Raw genomic sequence first — 15497 nt, forward strand, 5'->3', positions numbered from 1 at the left:
CGTAATTTAGATTAATTTAAAGTAGATTATCGCTTGTTAAAAAAAAATCATTTGCTTTGCTCAAAGTAAATACCAAAAATACCCTCAATAAAACCAACCTCTCTTCTTTTTTCGACAACCATTGTCATGCAATATTAGCTTGATAATAGGAACGGCAATGAAATGGATCGATGCCAAATATGTCATTAAGATGCGTGGATATACATAATTGGAGTCATACAAAGAATGAAATTTGCAAAATAGCCAAGTAGAAAATCAAGCACAATCAAGCCAGTAGTTAGCTTCTCTTTTCAGCTTCCTTTTTCTAGTGGCTCATTTCTTTGCATTTGCAAAGCTAAGACACCTATACTTTTCATCGCTTATTGTGATTTCAAGATTTCATAGGCATCTTTAATCTCAAAAATACGCGAATTCGATTTCTAAACCCTACCGCGCTCACTAGGTCATCAACATGATTGTTGCCTCCGTATCAAGGCTTAGGACTTTCCGGCTAGGTTTTCTTCCTTCAATTATTAGTGTTTTTAATTAAAAGTTAACATTGTTAACTTGGAATTAAGTGAAAGAACATGTGCCAAAAAGTTAGATAGGTAACAAGCGGACACATGAAAAATAGTAATAGGGAAATTGAACTCCCTTTAAATATTGGTTACATATAAAAAAAATTAGATCAGGTGGCCGCATGAAAAAGTTAGTATTCTATATTTTCTCCTCTCAAAATATTGGTTAGTTGATGAGTGTGCTAATTCATCTGCTAAAGTGTAAATATCCTCAAATAACTCCCACTTGCGTGGGTTCAAAAGAAAGAAAAAAATCATGCTGTGTGCATTTTGCCCCAATTCTTTTTCCAAATCCCTAGTTTCTTACTACTTGACCTGCCACTTGTAACCTTGACTGCCTCTCTCTCTCTCCAACAATCTGAAAGATTCCAAACCCCATCATTTACCAAATTGACCAACCAACCAACCCTAAATCTCCTATCTGTCACTTGCCGGACTCAAAACCCATTTGCTGCGTTAGCTTATCGGTGTCCTCCTCAGTCTCTCTGTCGGGCTTAAGCGGCAAGCCAAGCCAAGCAAAGCAACCGAAGACGTCGAGAAAGAGAGAAGAGAAAAAAGAAAAAAGAAAAAGAAGAAGAAGAAGATAAATAATGGGCAAGTGCTGAAACGAATATTTGAAAAAGAAAAAAAAATGAAAAAAGAAAGCTTTTGCCTTTGATATGTGAATATCCTAATCCTACTATACACGCTAAGCTCTTGTGGTGAAGGATCATCATCATCATCGCCATCATCATGATTACAAGATTAGAAAATGTCCAACAGCACCAACAACACCAACAGCCACTACCAGCCGCCCACAAAGTAAACGCTTCTTCCTGCGATTTATTATTATTATCGTCTCTTCCATGTCAACGTCAGTTGTCTTCACATAGGCACAGCAGCTCCCCCAACCCAACCTCTCCGTGTCTTTGTTTCTCTGGGTCAAGTGCTCAATTGGGTTTTTGCTGCAATCCCCAAAAACCCAATCTTTCTGTACCAGGTTAGCTTGGCTAGCTAGCTAGCTCTCTCACGCATTTATTCAAACACCTGTAGGATTTTGGTAGATTGGTGCTGCTTCTACCAATTTATATGGTTCCAATAGATTGTGATGATGCTGATGGTGATATGTGTTACAGCATGTTGTTGTGTATGATTGAGTGAGAGAGTTAGAGAAAGAGAAAGAGAGAGTCTTCATGTCTTCTTCTCTTGTTCCGATGAAACACGACAAGAAGAAGCAGAAGGTCCCAACAATAATACCAACCTTCCTTCCTCATCTCTTTTTGGGTCAGTGGGTTTTCATTCTTCTTCTTCTTCCTTGCTCTGCTTCTGCTGCTTGTAACCAGCTCGATCAGGACGCTCTATTGTCCTTGGCTCTCCAGGCACCATTGAATTTGAATTGGTCTTCTTCCACTGACTGTTGCCTTTGGGAAGGAATAACCTGCGGCCCAGATGATCAAGGACGTGTCGTCCGGCTATGGCTGCCTAGGAGAGGCTTAACTGGTGTCATCAATTCATCAATCACAAACCTCACCCATCTCACCCACCTCAATCTTTCCCACAATTCTTTCCCGGGTTTTCTCCCTGAAGATTTGTTTTCATCTCTCTCTAGTCTCCAAGTCATTGACTTGAGCTTCAATCGTCTCATTGGCCGTCTACCACCTTCAAATAAAATCAGTCAGCTTCAGGTTCTGAACTTGTCTAGCAATTTCTTCAATGGAACAATCCCATCTTCGATCCTTGCCCCATCGGTGTCCATTTTCAATGTCAGCAACAACAGCTTTTCCGGGTCGATACCCATCGACAATGGTAGCAACCACACATCCCTTACCTTCTTGGACTTGTCCTACAACAAACTCAATGACACAATTCCCCCTGGAATCGGATTATGTTCCAAGCTCCAAGTTTTCCGTGCAGGCTTCAATAGCCTCTCTGGTTCTCTCCCTGATGAAATTTTCAACCTTGCTGATCTCCGACAGCTCTCTCTGCCTGTCAATAGTCTTACAGGACCCATCAACGATGGTATCATGAACCTCACCAATCTCCAGATCCTGGAGATCTTTTCAAACCAGTTCTCTGGGCCAATCCCCAGCCAAATTGGTAGCCTTTCCAGGTTGGAAAATCTGCTGCTCCACGACAACAACCTCACAGGCCCCTTACCTCTATCTCTCGCCAACAGTACAAAGCTGTCTGCTTTGAATTTGAGGGTCAACAACTTGACTGGAGACCTCTCTTCCTTCAACTTCTCCCCTCTCCAACGCCTCACCACTCTGGACCTTGGCAACAACAACTTCACTGGTGAGTTCCCCAAAAGCCTCTACTCTTGCAAGTCACTAACAGCTATTAGATTGGCCGGGAATCAGCTCACAGGTCAGATATCACCTGAAATAGTTGCATTAGAATCCTTGGCTTTCCTCTCCGTCTCTACCAACAACATGACAAATGCCACTGGGGCTCTTAGGATTCTAAAGGGTTGCAAGAACCTGACCACTCTGATCTTGTCCAATAATTTTCTGTTTGAGCCTGTGCCAGATGATAAAAGCCTAGGAGACCTAGATGGATTCCAAAGCCTTCGGGTTTTTTCTCTTGGGGGTTGCCAATTCACAGGTCAAGTACCCACCTGGCTAGCCAAGCTTAAAAACCTTCAAGCCTTGGACCTGTCATTTAATCTTATAACTGGTTCTCTTCCCGGTTGGTTGGCTAGTCTGCCCAACCTTTTCTACATTGATTTGTCCAATAACCTCCTTCAAGGCGGATTTCCTAATGACCTCTGTGGGATGCCAGTTTTGACATCGAAAGAGGCCAGTGATAAGGTGGACAGAAGTTATTTAGAGTTGCCACTATTTGTGAGGCCCAATAATGCTACTGATCAGCAGTACAACCAACTGTCCAACCTCCCCCCAGCCATATATTTGAGTAACAACAGCCTTAATGGCAGTATCCCCATTGAGATTGGCCGATTGAAGTTTATTCATGTGTTGGACCTTAGTCATAACAAATTCTCTGGCAGCATCCCAGATCAGATTTCTAACCTCACTAACTTAGAGAAATTGGATCTTTCCTATAACAATCTATCCGGTGAAATCCCTGTTTCTCTCAAAGGTCTGCATTTCTTGTCTTCCTTCAGTGTGGCATACAATGATCTTCAGGGACTTGTACCATCTGGAGGTCAGTTTGATACTTTTACCATGTCCAGCTTTGAAGGGAATCCGGGCTTATGTGGTCCTCCAACTGTGCATCGCACATGTCCTCAACCATTATCACCGGCTGCTTCTCGAAGGTCTAACAAAAATCTTCTTATTGGACTCACCTCTGGGATCTGTTTTGGCATTGTATTTATTGTTGTTATGCTAGTAGTGTGGATGTTGTCTAAGAGAAGGATCATTCCAGGAGGAGATACTGACAAGATGGATTTTGACACAATGTCTAGCCATTCAGCCACTGCTGTTACTCCTGAGCTTGACAAGGATACCAGCCTAGTCATAGTGTTCCCAACCAATACCAATGAAATCAAGGATCTTACTATAACTGAAATCTTAAAGGCAACTGACGATTTCAATCAAGCAAACATCATTGGCTGTGGAGGTTTTGGTCTGGTTTACAGAGCAACATTCCCAAATGGGACCAGGCTAGCTGTTAAGAAACTCTCAGGAGACTTGGGTCTGATGGAAAGGGAATTCAAAGCAGAAGTTGAGGCTTTGTCCACTGCCCAACATGAGAATCTTGTTTCTCTGCAAGGCTATTGTGTGCATGATGGTGTTCGCCTGTTAATATATTCCTATATGGAGAATGGAAGTCTGGATTACTGGTTGCATGAGAAAGCTGATGGTGCTTCCCAGTTAGATTGGCAAACTCGACTGAAGATAGCACAGGGAGCAGGCTGCGGGTTGGCTTACATGCACCAAATATGTGAGCCACACATTGTGCATCGTGATATCAAGTCCAGCAACATCCTCCTGGATGATAAATTTCAAGCACATGTTGCTGATTTTGGGTTGTCCCGGTTGATTCTTCCGTACCAGACTCATGTTACAACTGAGCTTGTTGGTACCCTTGGTTACATTCCTCCAGAGTATGGACAAGCATGGGTGGCCACATTGAGAGGAGATATGTACAGTTTTGGGGTTGTCATGCTTGAGCTGCTAACCGGAAAAAGGCCTTTCGAGGTATGCAAGCCAAGGGCATCGAGAGAGTTGGTTGGCTGGGTGCAGCAAATGAGGAGAGAGGGCAAACCAGAGGAAGTTTTTGATCCTCTCCTGAGAGGGAAGGGCTTTGACGAAGAGATGCTGCAGGTGCTTGACGTGGCTTGCATGTGTGTCAACCAGAACCCTCTTAAGAGACCAACCATCAAGGAAGTTGTCGATTGGCTGAAAAATGTAGGGACATCCCACCAACACCAAAATAAAGACCAGTGAGGAAAAACAAATTTCCTAAGAAAGTATTTATATGTATACTTGCACATAAATATTTGGGTTTATTATTGCAGACTTTCACAAAATCACTTGTGTAAATGATATTTTGCTTTACAGATCTATGAGGCAGCTATAGTCAAGCGGTTTGCTTGTTAATTTTGAGCCTCCCAGTACATAAGTATATATATAAAAAAGATTTCACAAAATCTCAAATGACACCTGCTGATGCATAGTTTCAAGAGGGCTTTTGTGAGACCTCTGTGAATTGAAACTATTCAGTTCCCCTTCTCAAATAAAGGAAAAATCTAGAGGTGGTTCATCTATGCATAACACTAATTGTCTGAATCTGGACTACAAACTACAAATTATATGATGTTCCGGCGATGCATATGTTGATTATGTCGTCATCTATGATTCAAAGTTCAAACCGAAATTTTCGACATGAATCCTTAATTGGTCTGGCAAGTTACTATGTTCTTTTCCTTGTCTAGATAATCCAGTGAACTGCAATGTTTGCTGAACTGTTTTTTATCCCTCCTTCATAAGATATATGGATTAAATTAGAGCCTGAGTTTTGGGGAAAAACTCTAGGTCAAATATAACACATGCATTGCATGAAGATCACATGCACAAGGAACAGCAAGCTGCTTAGTGCTTAAGACTGATTTATTTATGGCACAATTGTCAACCTCATGAGGCAGACATCATGAAGAGTGTGGGGGGAGGCAAATATCAATCTGCTTAAACACTGACCTCTGGAGGTGTACAAACACCACTCCAGCATAACATGTGGCAAATGCTTGGTGAGTCATTAATTTTGTACAAAAAAAATAAAAATAAAAATCTGATTTTGAAAGCCTAATGTGATAAAACAGTTAATGCTTTACATTACTATTTTTTTCTTGAACAACACAGTAAGTTAAATTCATCCCCACCCAACTCACTTTTTTTTTTTCCCCAAAGTTAGAAAAGATAGGAGGTTTTCTCGTATCAAGTCAATGTCATTTTTCATTACACTACACCCCATTAGTGGACCCAACTCACTTGGCGAGATGCCATTTAAAAAACATAAAAACGATTAGTCAAACTCTCTTGCTTTACCGTCAGGGTAAAAAAAAATTTATTTTTATTTTTTGGGGTTGAAGACATAGATCTGTTGGAATCTAAAAATACGAAACTGAAGGACCGAAATCTGAAAAAGGAAAGAAAAACAGGACAGAAAATGAGTCCACCATAAACAGTGGAGAGAGAGAGAGAGAGAGAGATGAAGCAGGCGGAGCTCACAGGGCTGCTCTGCGTGATATGGGCGGTGACTCTCCTCTATGGCGAGATGGTGGCCTTCTGGAGGCCCTCTCTCGGGTCTTGTTCATGGCCTCATCAGAGCAACAACGCTTCTTCTTCCATGGTTGACCGCGATTATGTCAAAGTGGCGGTCCTCACAGACCCACAGCTCATGGACAGAACCTCGCTTCCTCTTCCCCCAAAATCACTTGCTCTCGAATTGGCTCAGTTCTTCGCCGACTTGTTCATGCGCAGAGCCTTTCATCAATCTGTGCTTCCTCTGCAGCCCGATGTTATTTTCTTTTTAGGTGATTATTTCGATGGCGGTCCTTATCTTTCGGATGAAGAGTAAGTAAGGCACTGCAAATTTCTCTTCTTTTGTTTTCTCTTTTCAATTTCAAATAAAAGTTGGGTTTTTGCCGCTTCTATGCAATGCACTTGGTTTTTTTCAATGTTTTAGTGTATTTTCTAGCTTCATCATGTGATTTAACATGGAAATGAGCTCAGAATTGTTGGGTGTCCTATAAAAATTGTTACTTGGGGTTTGCTTCAGTTAGCCTCTTCTTCTTCTAATCTTAGATTGGTAGTAAACTAATGCAATGTATTTGCTATCTGCTGTAGAATGGCATTGACGTTTGTTGCTTGATTAGGTGGAAGGAATCTTTAAGCCGTCTCAAACATATTTTTTCCCTGAGTGCGCATGAAAGATATTCAAATATCCCAGTTTACTACCTTTCTGGAAACCATGACATTGGCTATGGAATTCTCCACTCTCGTAGGGCAGAGGTACTTTTGTTATGTTGCCATTAAATGATACCCTAAGTTTTTGGTCTAGAGCTATTCTAGTTATTTTGTTGTCTTGTGCGCTTGTGTGCATGGATAAAAACATCTCCGTGTGTGTGTGTGTGTTTCTGTGTGCATGAGCAAATAAGTATTGCACACATAATGTTGAAAGGAAGATTTAGAAAGGGAGAAGAATATCATATATCCCTGATTGAACTGAGTAATGTGCATAGTTCTATAGAGAAACCATACATGAAAAGATCAACAACTATTCCTAGAAATTAGCGCTCAAGTTTCGTTTTGGCTCAATCAGTACCCCTAGAAATCAGCTCAATCAGTCCTAGAGATCACCCCGAAAGATAAGCTAAGAAGGATGTTTGCAGTTTATACTAATGAGACTCCCCTCAAGCTGGAGAGAAGACATCAGCAAAAAGATTTTAACCATGCTTTTGAAGGTCTTAGTAAAGATATTAGCTAACTGATTTTCACGTGGCATTGAGCCATGTAAACTATTTCACTTAGATCGGCGAGATCTGGCCACAGGAGAAAAGGCCTCAGTATGATCAAGACCATGTGTCTGAGTGAATTCCTAAAAGTAAGATAAGGTTTTTACAATCTACAGTCATGACACATGTATAGAAATGCATGTATATTTCAATGTATGTCTGTGAGTATGTTAAAGGAAATTCCATGTGAAATGAGGAAAGAGGTATGTTGAAATTTGACAAATGAAAAGAGAACCCGTGGGAATATTAGAACTGGATGAGTATGCTTGTGACTGAGAGGTGGTCTTAGAATGTTATGAAAATGAAACTGTGTGCAATAATAACTTCACCTCTATCAAATTGTATCCTGCAAGTATATCCTGAATGTTCCATATTTGTTTTTATGCATGGTTTTCTGTTTCTGACTCTGAGGAAGGTCTCATTTGTCAAGTATGTATGGAATTTAAGCTGTATTTTGGCTATCTGCATGTTTTTACAAATTCTGGTTGATGACTTTTTGAGTTGTGCTTATTATGGTGTAATAAAATCTTGTCATGGACTAAATTTTAATTGACGCCCTTTCAGCAATTTTATCATCTTTTAATCATATTTACTGCTTTATAATTAAATAGTTTCTTATATGGTTGTAGCAGGCAATCAAACGATATGAAAAGGAATTTGGTAGCAGAAACTATCGATTTGCAGTTGGAAAAGTGGAGTTTATTGCCATTGACGCTCAAACTATTGATGGTATGCATGCAAACAACATCCTGCATGTTTTTATCGTTTTTCTGTTTTGTTCCTGTAAATCTCTCTGTGTGTGTATATATATATATATATTTGGATTACCTTTCCTCTTTCCTGCATCAAACTGTCACGATTTACTGCATAAAGTGTAATATAGTGAAGCAAGATTGCTTGATATGGTAAGAAAGCTGATAAGGTAGCTTATGTGGGATGAGAGTGGATTGATTGGAACTTGGAAGAAGAAAATGAGAGTAAAATTGGGAACCAATTAGAAGAACACACATACGATTTTTGGTTTTTAAGTTATTATTAAAATCACTTGAAATAGTAGGGGCGTATTTTAAATTTCCTGTGTGCATAGGGTATATCAGGAGGTACTCTAGAAGAAGTTTTCTTGTTACAAAGGAGTCAAATCATGCTTGATTTAGTTGAAATTTAAATCTCTAATAGGGAATTGGACTGAACAACTGCAGTTTCTTTTCTGTATGGTGGCCACTGTAATTGCAATTGCATTTAAATGGGTGCATATTGAGTTTTACTAATGTCCATTTAAAACAATTAATCTCGTGTATGTATCATGTGCAGGAAATCCTCAAGGAATTCTGACTTCCTCTACTCATGATTTTATCAAGAATATCTCCATGGGTATATGATATATGCTCATTGTATGTTGTTAACTTTGCACATCATTTATTGAACTAATTCATCTAATTATTTACATCGTTGTAGATGTTCAAGCATATCCAAGGGTTTTGTTGACCCATATTCCATTGTACCGACAAGATTGGACAGACTGTGGCCCCAATCGTAATTCAGAAATCATCAACCAGGTACGGATTTATTGCATTTTATTGGGGCAAGACTTAAGCAAAGTATATCTTTGTACGTATATTATTGGCATTATACTTTCTAGTGCATTTCACCTTATTGTAATGGGTTTGTAGATGTTGAATTTTCTCTCAGTATATAAACTCACGAGGTTCTTTTAATTTGATTTTTTTAATTCCTTATTTCAAATGTTTAGCGGATTGTGCGCTCTGCTGATGGTCAAGAAGTAGTGTAAGCTTCTTCTTCTCTTGTGTTTTTTTAAATTGATATCATAAAACTAAATTAACTTGCAAGTTTGGTTGGTGTTTGACAATTATTACCATTGTACAGGTATCAGAATTACATTACAGAGGAATCATCAAAATACTTATTGGATTCAATTCAGCCGGTAATTTCTCTTTTCTCTCTGTGATGCATCTTTTCCATGAGATGGTACTTGTTTGTCCATTGTCCATTGCACCTTGGATTCAAGTTGTACCTTGGTTGTTCATTGTTTACAGGTACTTGTTTTATCTGGTCATGATCATGATCAGTGCCATGTGATCCATGAGTCAAAATATGGGCCTGTGGGGGAGGTAAGCACCCAATGTGTTTGCATATATAACTCTTACCAGGGCTTGATATATTATTGATAATACCTTTCAGTACACTGTAGGGACAGTAAGTTGGCAGCAGGGAAACTTGTATCCGTCTTTCATGTTAGTGTCTACTAGTAATTTTGTACCTTCAACTGCATCCAATGCTGAAGAGGCAATCTTAACCCAGCCGTGCTTTCTTCCTATGCAAACACACATTTACATATGGTAACTCTCCATATTGTTGTGTGTAGATTTGTATGCTAAGCTTTTCAGTTCGTTTTTGTTCCTACTTCTTACTTGTCTTTTCTCAAATTTCCAGGTACCTCTCTCTATTTGCTTTGACCCTCCTTGCCCTCCTGCTTTGGCCATCCAGTGGTGTTAGTGTTGGGCATCATTTTAGTGATTTAATGGGGCTTGGAAAACAACTAATAAGCAGCATCAGAAGTAGAACAAAAGAGAAAAATGAAGATCTAAATTGTGAGTATGAGATGATTTGGGATGCAGAAGGATCAATGCATCTTGTCAAGAAAGCCTTGAGCTCTCCTATTGCACGTACAAGCGAGAAAAATTTAGTAGAAAGGTTTGTTTCTGTGCTACATTTGCATGCCCTGTTTCTATTTGTATGCGGCTGTGTAATTATATATATTGAGTCCCACATCAGTTGGGTGTTGATTCAGTGCGAGCTATATAAGCTATTATGGGTAGCCCCACAGTAGTCTTTTTGGAGTATTGTGTCCATGTAACAAGTGCGTTCATAGGATGGTGACAAATGGTATTAGTGGGCCTTGAAAAGGACACAATGGTTGTGTGGTGGGTTGATATAGACTACATAAGTGATTATGGGAAGCTCCATTAGTTGCTTTACAATGTGCACTTCAATTCATTTTACAAGGGATCTATTTTACCCTCAATTAGACTTTGGTAGTTATTTATATTACTGTTCTGTCCATTGATTTATTATTACATTTGCTTTACATTCTTTCATTATTTTGTAGCAGAGGCACTGCTGTGATGCGGCCCACAGTGAGAAAGAATAGTTCCCAGGAGATAGAGGTCACTGTGAATGCAGACACCGACACCGATGCTATGGCAAAATTACTGCCTAGAGCAAGCAGATCATGGACAAAGAGAGTGATCAAAAGATTGGTGCGGACATTTAGAATGGTCATAATCATCGCTGCAGTAAATGTACCTCTCTATGTGATGTTACTTTTCAAGGACTGGATTGACCAATAACATCCAATTTGCACATTCAGTGGGCTCTGCATTATACAAAAAAGGAATACCATGCATGTCAAAGTATAGCTCCCATCTGGAAGTTAATCAGGTGAATCTTTATCGCTTTGATCTGATGTCCATGATCTGATCCCATCATGCTTTTGTACTTTTGAGTGGTAAATGGAAGTGTTTCATTTATTGAGTGAAAGGGATGTAAACTGGATCAGGATCTTAGTTTATGTTATATAAAGAAACCTCATTCACTTTTATCAGCATATCCTTTTGAAATTTGAACAACAGCTTTAGCAAATTTTGGCTTAGACAAAGTTCAAACAGAAATGTAATGACAACAGAACCTCAATCGTACTAGTAGAAAGGAAAATAAGTAAATTACCAGATGCTAGTTATCGGAGAAAATAATATGATTATTGTTATTTTTCTTCTAAATCCAATTGATAGCGTCTGAGGAATTTTTAAACCGTGATGATGGAATCGGTACAAATAAGGGCAAGATTAATTACACTGGTGGTTAGTTTAAATAGGATTAATGATCAAGTCCAATCACATAATCGAGGAAGCCTGCATTATCTTGAAAACATGATTGGTAGTTGAAGATTCAGATAGTATGGCAGAACAGGAAAATCATTGTTTCGACTCGCTATATATATTGTCAGGCATTATAAAGAGCACGCTCATTGCAAATGCGGGTTAGGCCAATTGGCCAAGGCAATGTGCCCGTCCTCTTACACCTGGGTTGCCATATTTTGGCTTCTAGAGTGGAAGTGGAAGGACATACTCATGTATTGATTGACTCCACATACTTTCCTCAACTTAACAGCATATCTAATTGTATCTTGTGGTGAGTGGGGTCACAAGCATGGAATGAATGTGGAACTTGCTGTTTCTAGTGGATTTTCATACCTTGTGTGTTAAGAGTGGGGTGCAAGAATGGATGCAGAACTTACTGCTTATAGTTGTGGATTTCATACCTTGTGTTTAGAGTCACAGAATCTCTCCTAATGCAGGCAATTATAAAGTTGTAATTGAGAGTGTTGAGTCAACTTATCTAATTAAGGTCACATTTTAATTTTAAACACAATCATTGCACAACCCACAATTACAAATTCTTATCTTTTCTGGCCAATGCATCATTTCAAGCTTGGCAACTAGAAATTATTGCATGCTACATAGCAAGTGGTCTATCAGCAGCATCCCCTGCAAACCCATTATATTACAAGCTTTATTTAACCCCCCACATTGACAAGAAGGGTGAAAACATTTTCTCCCACTCAAAAGAAATGAGGGGAAAAGGAAAAACGGAGGAGAAGAAAAAAACAGCAAAGAGAAAAAAGCATACACCAGTGGTAGTAGTTGTAATAATATTGACTCTTGAAGCAACATGAGCCAATCAAACAGCCTTTCAGATACAGAGACGACTCCATGTCAGCTTACATCAGTGTCCATGCTTGAAAGATCCAGCTAGTTAAAAAGCAAGAGTGTGGGCATAAACCTCTTCTGTGCTCCAAAAACCTAATTGGGTTGGTCCCAAATCAGGTAAAAAAATAGAGTTGGCACTCTAGAGCAAGTAGAAGATAACCCACACAACAGTTAAAACCAACCAGACCAGCAGAAACAGGCATCCTTTCATGGAGTAGGGTAGTGTAGGTATAAGGGAAAAAGTTAAAAGCAAGAGACCAGGTGGTGAGGTTGAGTGAGTAATTCTTGTATGAACCCGTCATATATACGATATTCCTCTCACAATATATGTATGCAAGTGTAATCTCATACACATTGTTCTGAGAAGAAAGTCACATATGACAGATTCAGACAATTAGTTTCATGGAATATGAAGGTGAGTAGAGAAGGTTGCTAGCTAATCATCTCCTTGAATGTACCAGCAAAGGAGCATGGTGGCACAGCGGCGCAAGATGTAAATACGAGCACGTTGCTCCTTCACCAAGGCAGCACATTTCCTGCTAAACCCATGCCGGCTTCGCTTTGCATGAGCCTTGGCTGTGACTGATGATGATCCACCCTTGTTGCATTGCACTTGAACCATATCCATGGCTGATTGCTGGTAGCTGACGATGTTGAAAAAGAAAAAGAAAAAGAAAAAGAAAAAAAAGATCAAAAAAAGAAGACAGAGCTCAGGAGAGCTAAGAGGGAGTTGTGTAGGTTAAGGAGGGTTGAAGTATATATACAATTTGAAAATGCATGGGGTTGGCTGAAGTTTGAAGGAAGGGAGTGAACATGGTCAGGCTCGGAAACTGAGGGATATGCAGCCTCAGCAGCATAGTTTTCTATGCAAGAAGGGGGAGTGAACGCGGGGTTCAAAGTAATATTAAAGTAGGGAAGGGACTTGTTTATAAATTTCAGCAGAGTAACGTAGGTTGGTTGGAGTGTGGAGTTGAAGTGAGAGATTGATTAGAAAAGTGGCAAAGGTGTGGCATGAAAACTTGAAAACAGGAGGGCTGCTTAATCAAGACAAGGCAAGGGGATGTGGTATTGGGAACCAGAGACCGGCAATCTGACCTCAATTCTGAGGTACGTTGGTTTGGTTGGATTCTAGCATTCTCATCTACCGTATTAGTCGTCACACATCCCAATATCCCAATAAACTATGAACATATGACTAACGATACAATATTTACACATATATTTTTAAAAGATAACAATACATCTGCAACATAACTTATCACAATTAGGTATCGAACTCATTAGAAATATATATATCGTCTTCGCATTCATGTCAGTCGAACATGAGACATTATTGAACCAAGTGGAGACAACTACTAGCAAAGCCTGATTGGTTGATTAATTTAGCTCAATTGAAATGAGATTAGGAACTAATTATATAATCTTAGGTGAAACAAGCTTAATTAATAGCTAGCTGTATAGGTTGAAGCTAGCTGTACATGATCCTATTCGGTCATGTGTCTACAGTGCTGCCAATTGCATGTCTATCTATATAACAAATCTTAGATGATGTGATATGTGGGCTGCTGGCTAGTAAATATATATGGAGGCTTCATGGACTTTTCAATTAAATAAGGGGTCAACTAATTTTTGAATCGAATATTTTACAATCATTTAATTCACTTGAAGTGGCAAATCTTACCTTAGGTGAATTTCAGATTTGGTGTCCGGATCCATATTCTCTCCAAATATCACATTGGGGTTAGCTGGCCAATGCAGACAACCCCAATCTCAATAGATATGTAAGGCTGTTCAACGATCTAGTAAATATATGATGCTAATTAGCATGATTTAAGTCTAAATTTCTTTTTAATGGTTCAAAACGATGTGTATATAGAGTAATTCTTTATTGTCATATAGACTGTTAGTTAAGGATGCAATGTTTGAATTTGCAATATTTATTTGATCTGATCAACATTATATGTCATACTTTTAACCAAAATTGACCATCAACATAACATGTCATATTTTTAGCAAGACCAAACCAAAGCCGGCCCTTTATATTTGGCTCGAAGGGTTAGTTTCAAAACTAGAGAAGGAACCATGTGATTGGTTTCATAATCTAACTTCATTTGAATCAAATCTAAAGGGCTTCAAATTGGTTCGTAAATTTGTAGAAAATCGAACTTCGATTTTATGGAGTTTTGGCAAAGATGGAGGGGGAACTGAATAGTGCTTGCTCTTTTACTGATAGCTAGCTTGAGTACCAAATTCGATGGAACATGAAGAAGATCCAAAGAGGGTTTGATTGTTCCTTCGAGGAACATGCCTTCCTAACTTGTGAAGGGGAAAATGCCATGGAAAATATTATATCCTCATGCAATGTATATCTTAAAGTAGTAGAGTATATTACAAGTAGCCATCACCCCCAGCCTGTTAACTTAATCTTGTACCAGGACAAAAATAGTATGATTAACTAATTAGATTTATTACTTAAGCACCGTTGTTAATGAGACTGGTTTTTCGTATTCTACTAGTACAAAGTTGTGTACTCTTCAAACAAAATAATCATTGACCTGTTTTGTAGCACCTTGTATTTGGTACAAGGAGGATGTCTTAATAGGCTAGCTTTGTTCCTACTAGAGTAGATGGTTGGACAATCTAAAATGTAGTGTAATTTTATGAAAAGAAATGTCATGGACAATCTAAAATATATGTATTCTGATATCCTAAATGTTATTGTTAATCGTTTACGTGCGCGTGAGTGATTGCCAACTGTTTTTAAATGTGAATCTCATTGGTTAAATAGAGTCTCATACTAACTAATAGTTGGGATGTGGATGACTCTCTCTTAATTTGCAAATCTCTTCTGTCATTTGTAAAACAAAATAAGATAAGCATCATCGTTGACAATGCAAAGATCCAACTAGTGACAGAATTCGCCTCAATTTCGACGAAAGATTTGATAGCAAACCTGGTTCGTAGGATTGATGTGCCCAATATGCTAAGCCCAAAAAATAGCAAAAGTGTAGATCCCGTAGTCCTCTCAGCTAAGCCCATTAGCCCAAAGTAAGACTTCTTCCCGCTAATTGCTAAGGACCAATGGGTTTGGTTTTATGTTGAATTCGCACCGGTTTTTTTTTTTTTTTTGGGGGGGTGGAATCTATCATGATCATTGTTGATTAGATCACACAATCTATAACCTAGTAAGGAAAA

The 15497-nt window shown here is 39.0% G+C and overlaps 2 protein-coding genes across 5 annotated transcripts; both read left to right on the plus strand.

Annotated features, from left to right (window-relative positions):
* LOC18783392 (tyrosine-sulfated glycopeptide receptor 1) lies at positions 681–5155 on the plus strand. The gene has a single exon (XM_020558887.1). It carries the CDS (start codon positions 1730–1732, stop codon positions 4946–4948), a length of 3219 nt encoding a protein of 1072 aa, XP_020414476.1. The 5' UTR covers positions 681–1729; the 3' UTR covers positions 4949–5155.
* Positions 6096–11162, plus strand: LOC18783444 (uncharacterized protein C630.12). Of its 4 annotated transcripts, none has more exons than XM_007215823.2 (11): positions 6096–6574; positions 6877–7012; positions 8148–8244; positions 8827–8886; positions 8971–9071; positions 9266–9300; positions 9400–9457; positions 9570–9644; positions 9715–9872; positions 9967–10227; positions 10646–11162. In XM_007215823.2, the coding sequence occupies exons 1-11, from the start codon at positions 6210–6212 to the stop codon at positions 10881–10883; spliced, it is 1584 nt and encodes a 527-aa protein (XP_007215885.1). In that variant the 5' UTR covers positions 6096–6209; the 3' UTR covers positions 10884–11162. The 4 variants fall into 4 exon arrangements, with proteins under 4 accessions (XP_007215885.1, XP_020414477.1, XP_020414478.1 ...); XM_020558888.1 differs by having other exon boundaries at positions 6098–6574; positions 8145–8244; positions 10643–11162; XM_020558889.1 differs by having other exon boundaries at positions 6098–6574; positions 8145–8244.

The sequence above is a fragment of the Prunus persica genome, chromosome G3 (genome assembly GCF_000346465.2).
Source record: "Prunus persica cultivar Lovell chromosome G3, Prunus_persica_NCBIv2, whole genome shotgun sequence".
NCBI classification, from domain to species: domain Eukaryota; kingdom Viridiplantae; phylum Streptophyta; class Magnoliopsida; order Rosales; family Rosaceae; genus Prunus; species Prunus persica.

Coding starts and splice junctions, on each gene's coding strand:
- LOC18783392 (XM_020558887.1), top strand. CDS start 1,730: ATGTCTTCTTCTCTTGTTCCGATGAAACACGACAAGAAGAAGCAGAAG.
- LOC18783444 (XM_020558888.1), top strand. CDS start 6,210: ATGAAGCAGGCGGAGCTCACAGGGCTGCTCTGCGTGATATGGGCGGTG. Junction 9,458..9,569: donor TATTGGATTCAATTCAGCCG/GTAATTTCTCTT, acceptor CATTGTTTACAG/GTACTTGTTTTATCTGGTCA. Junction 9,873..9,966: donor CAAACACACATTTACATATG/GTAACTCTCCAT, acceptor TCAAATTTCCAG/GTACCTCTCTCTATTTGCTT.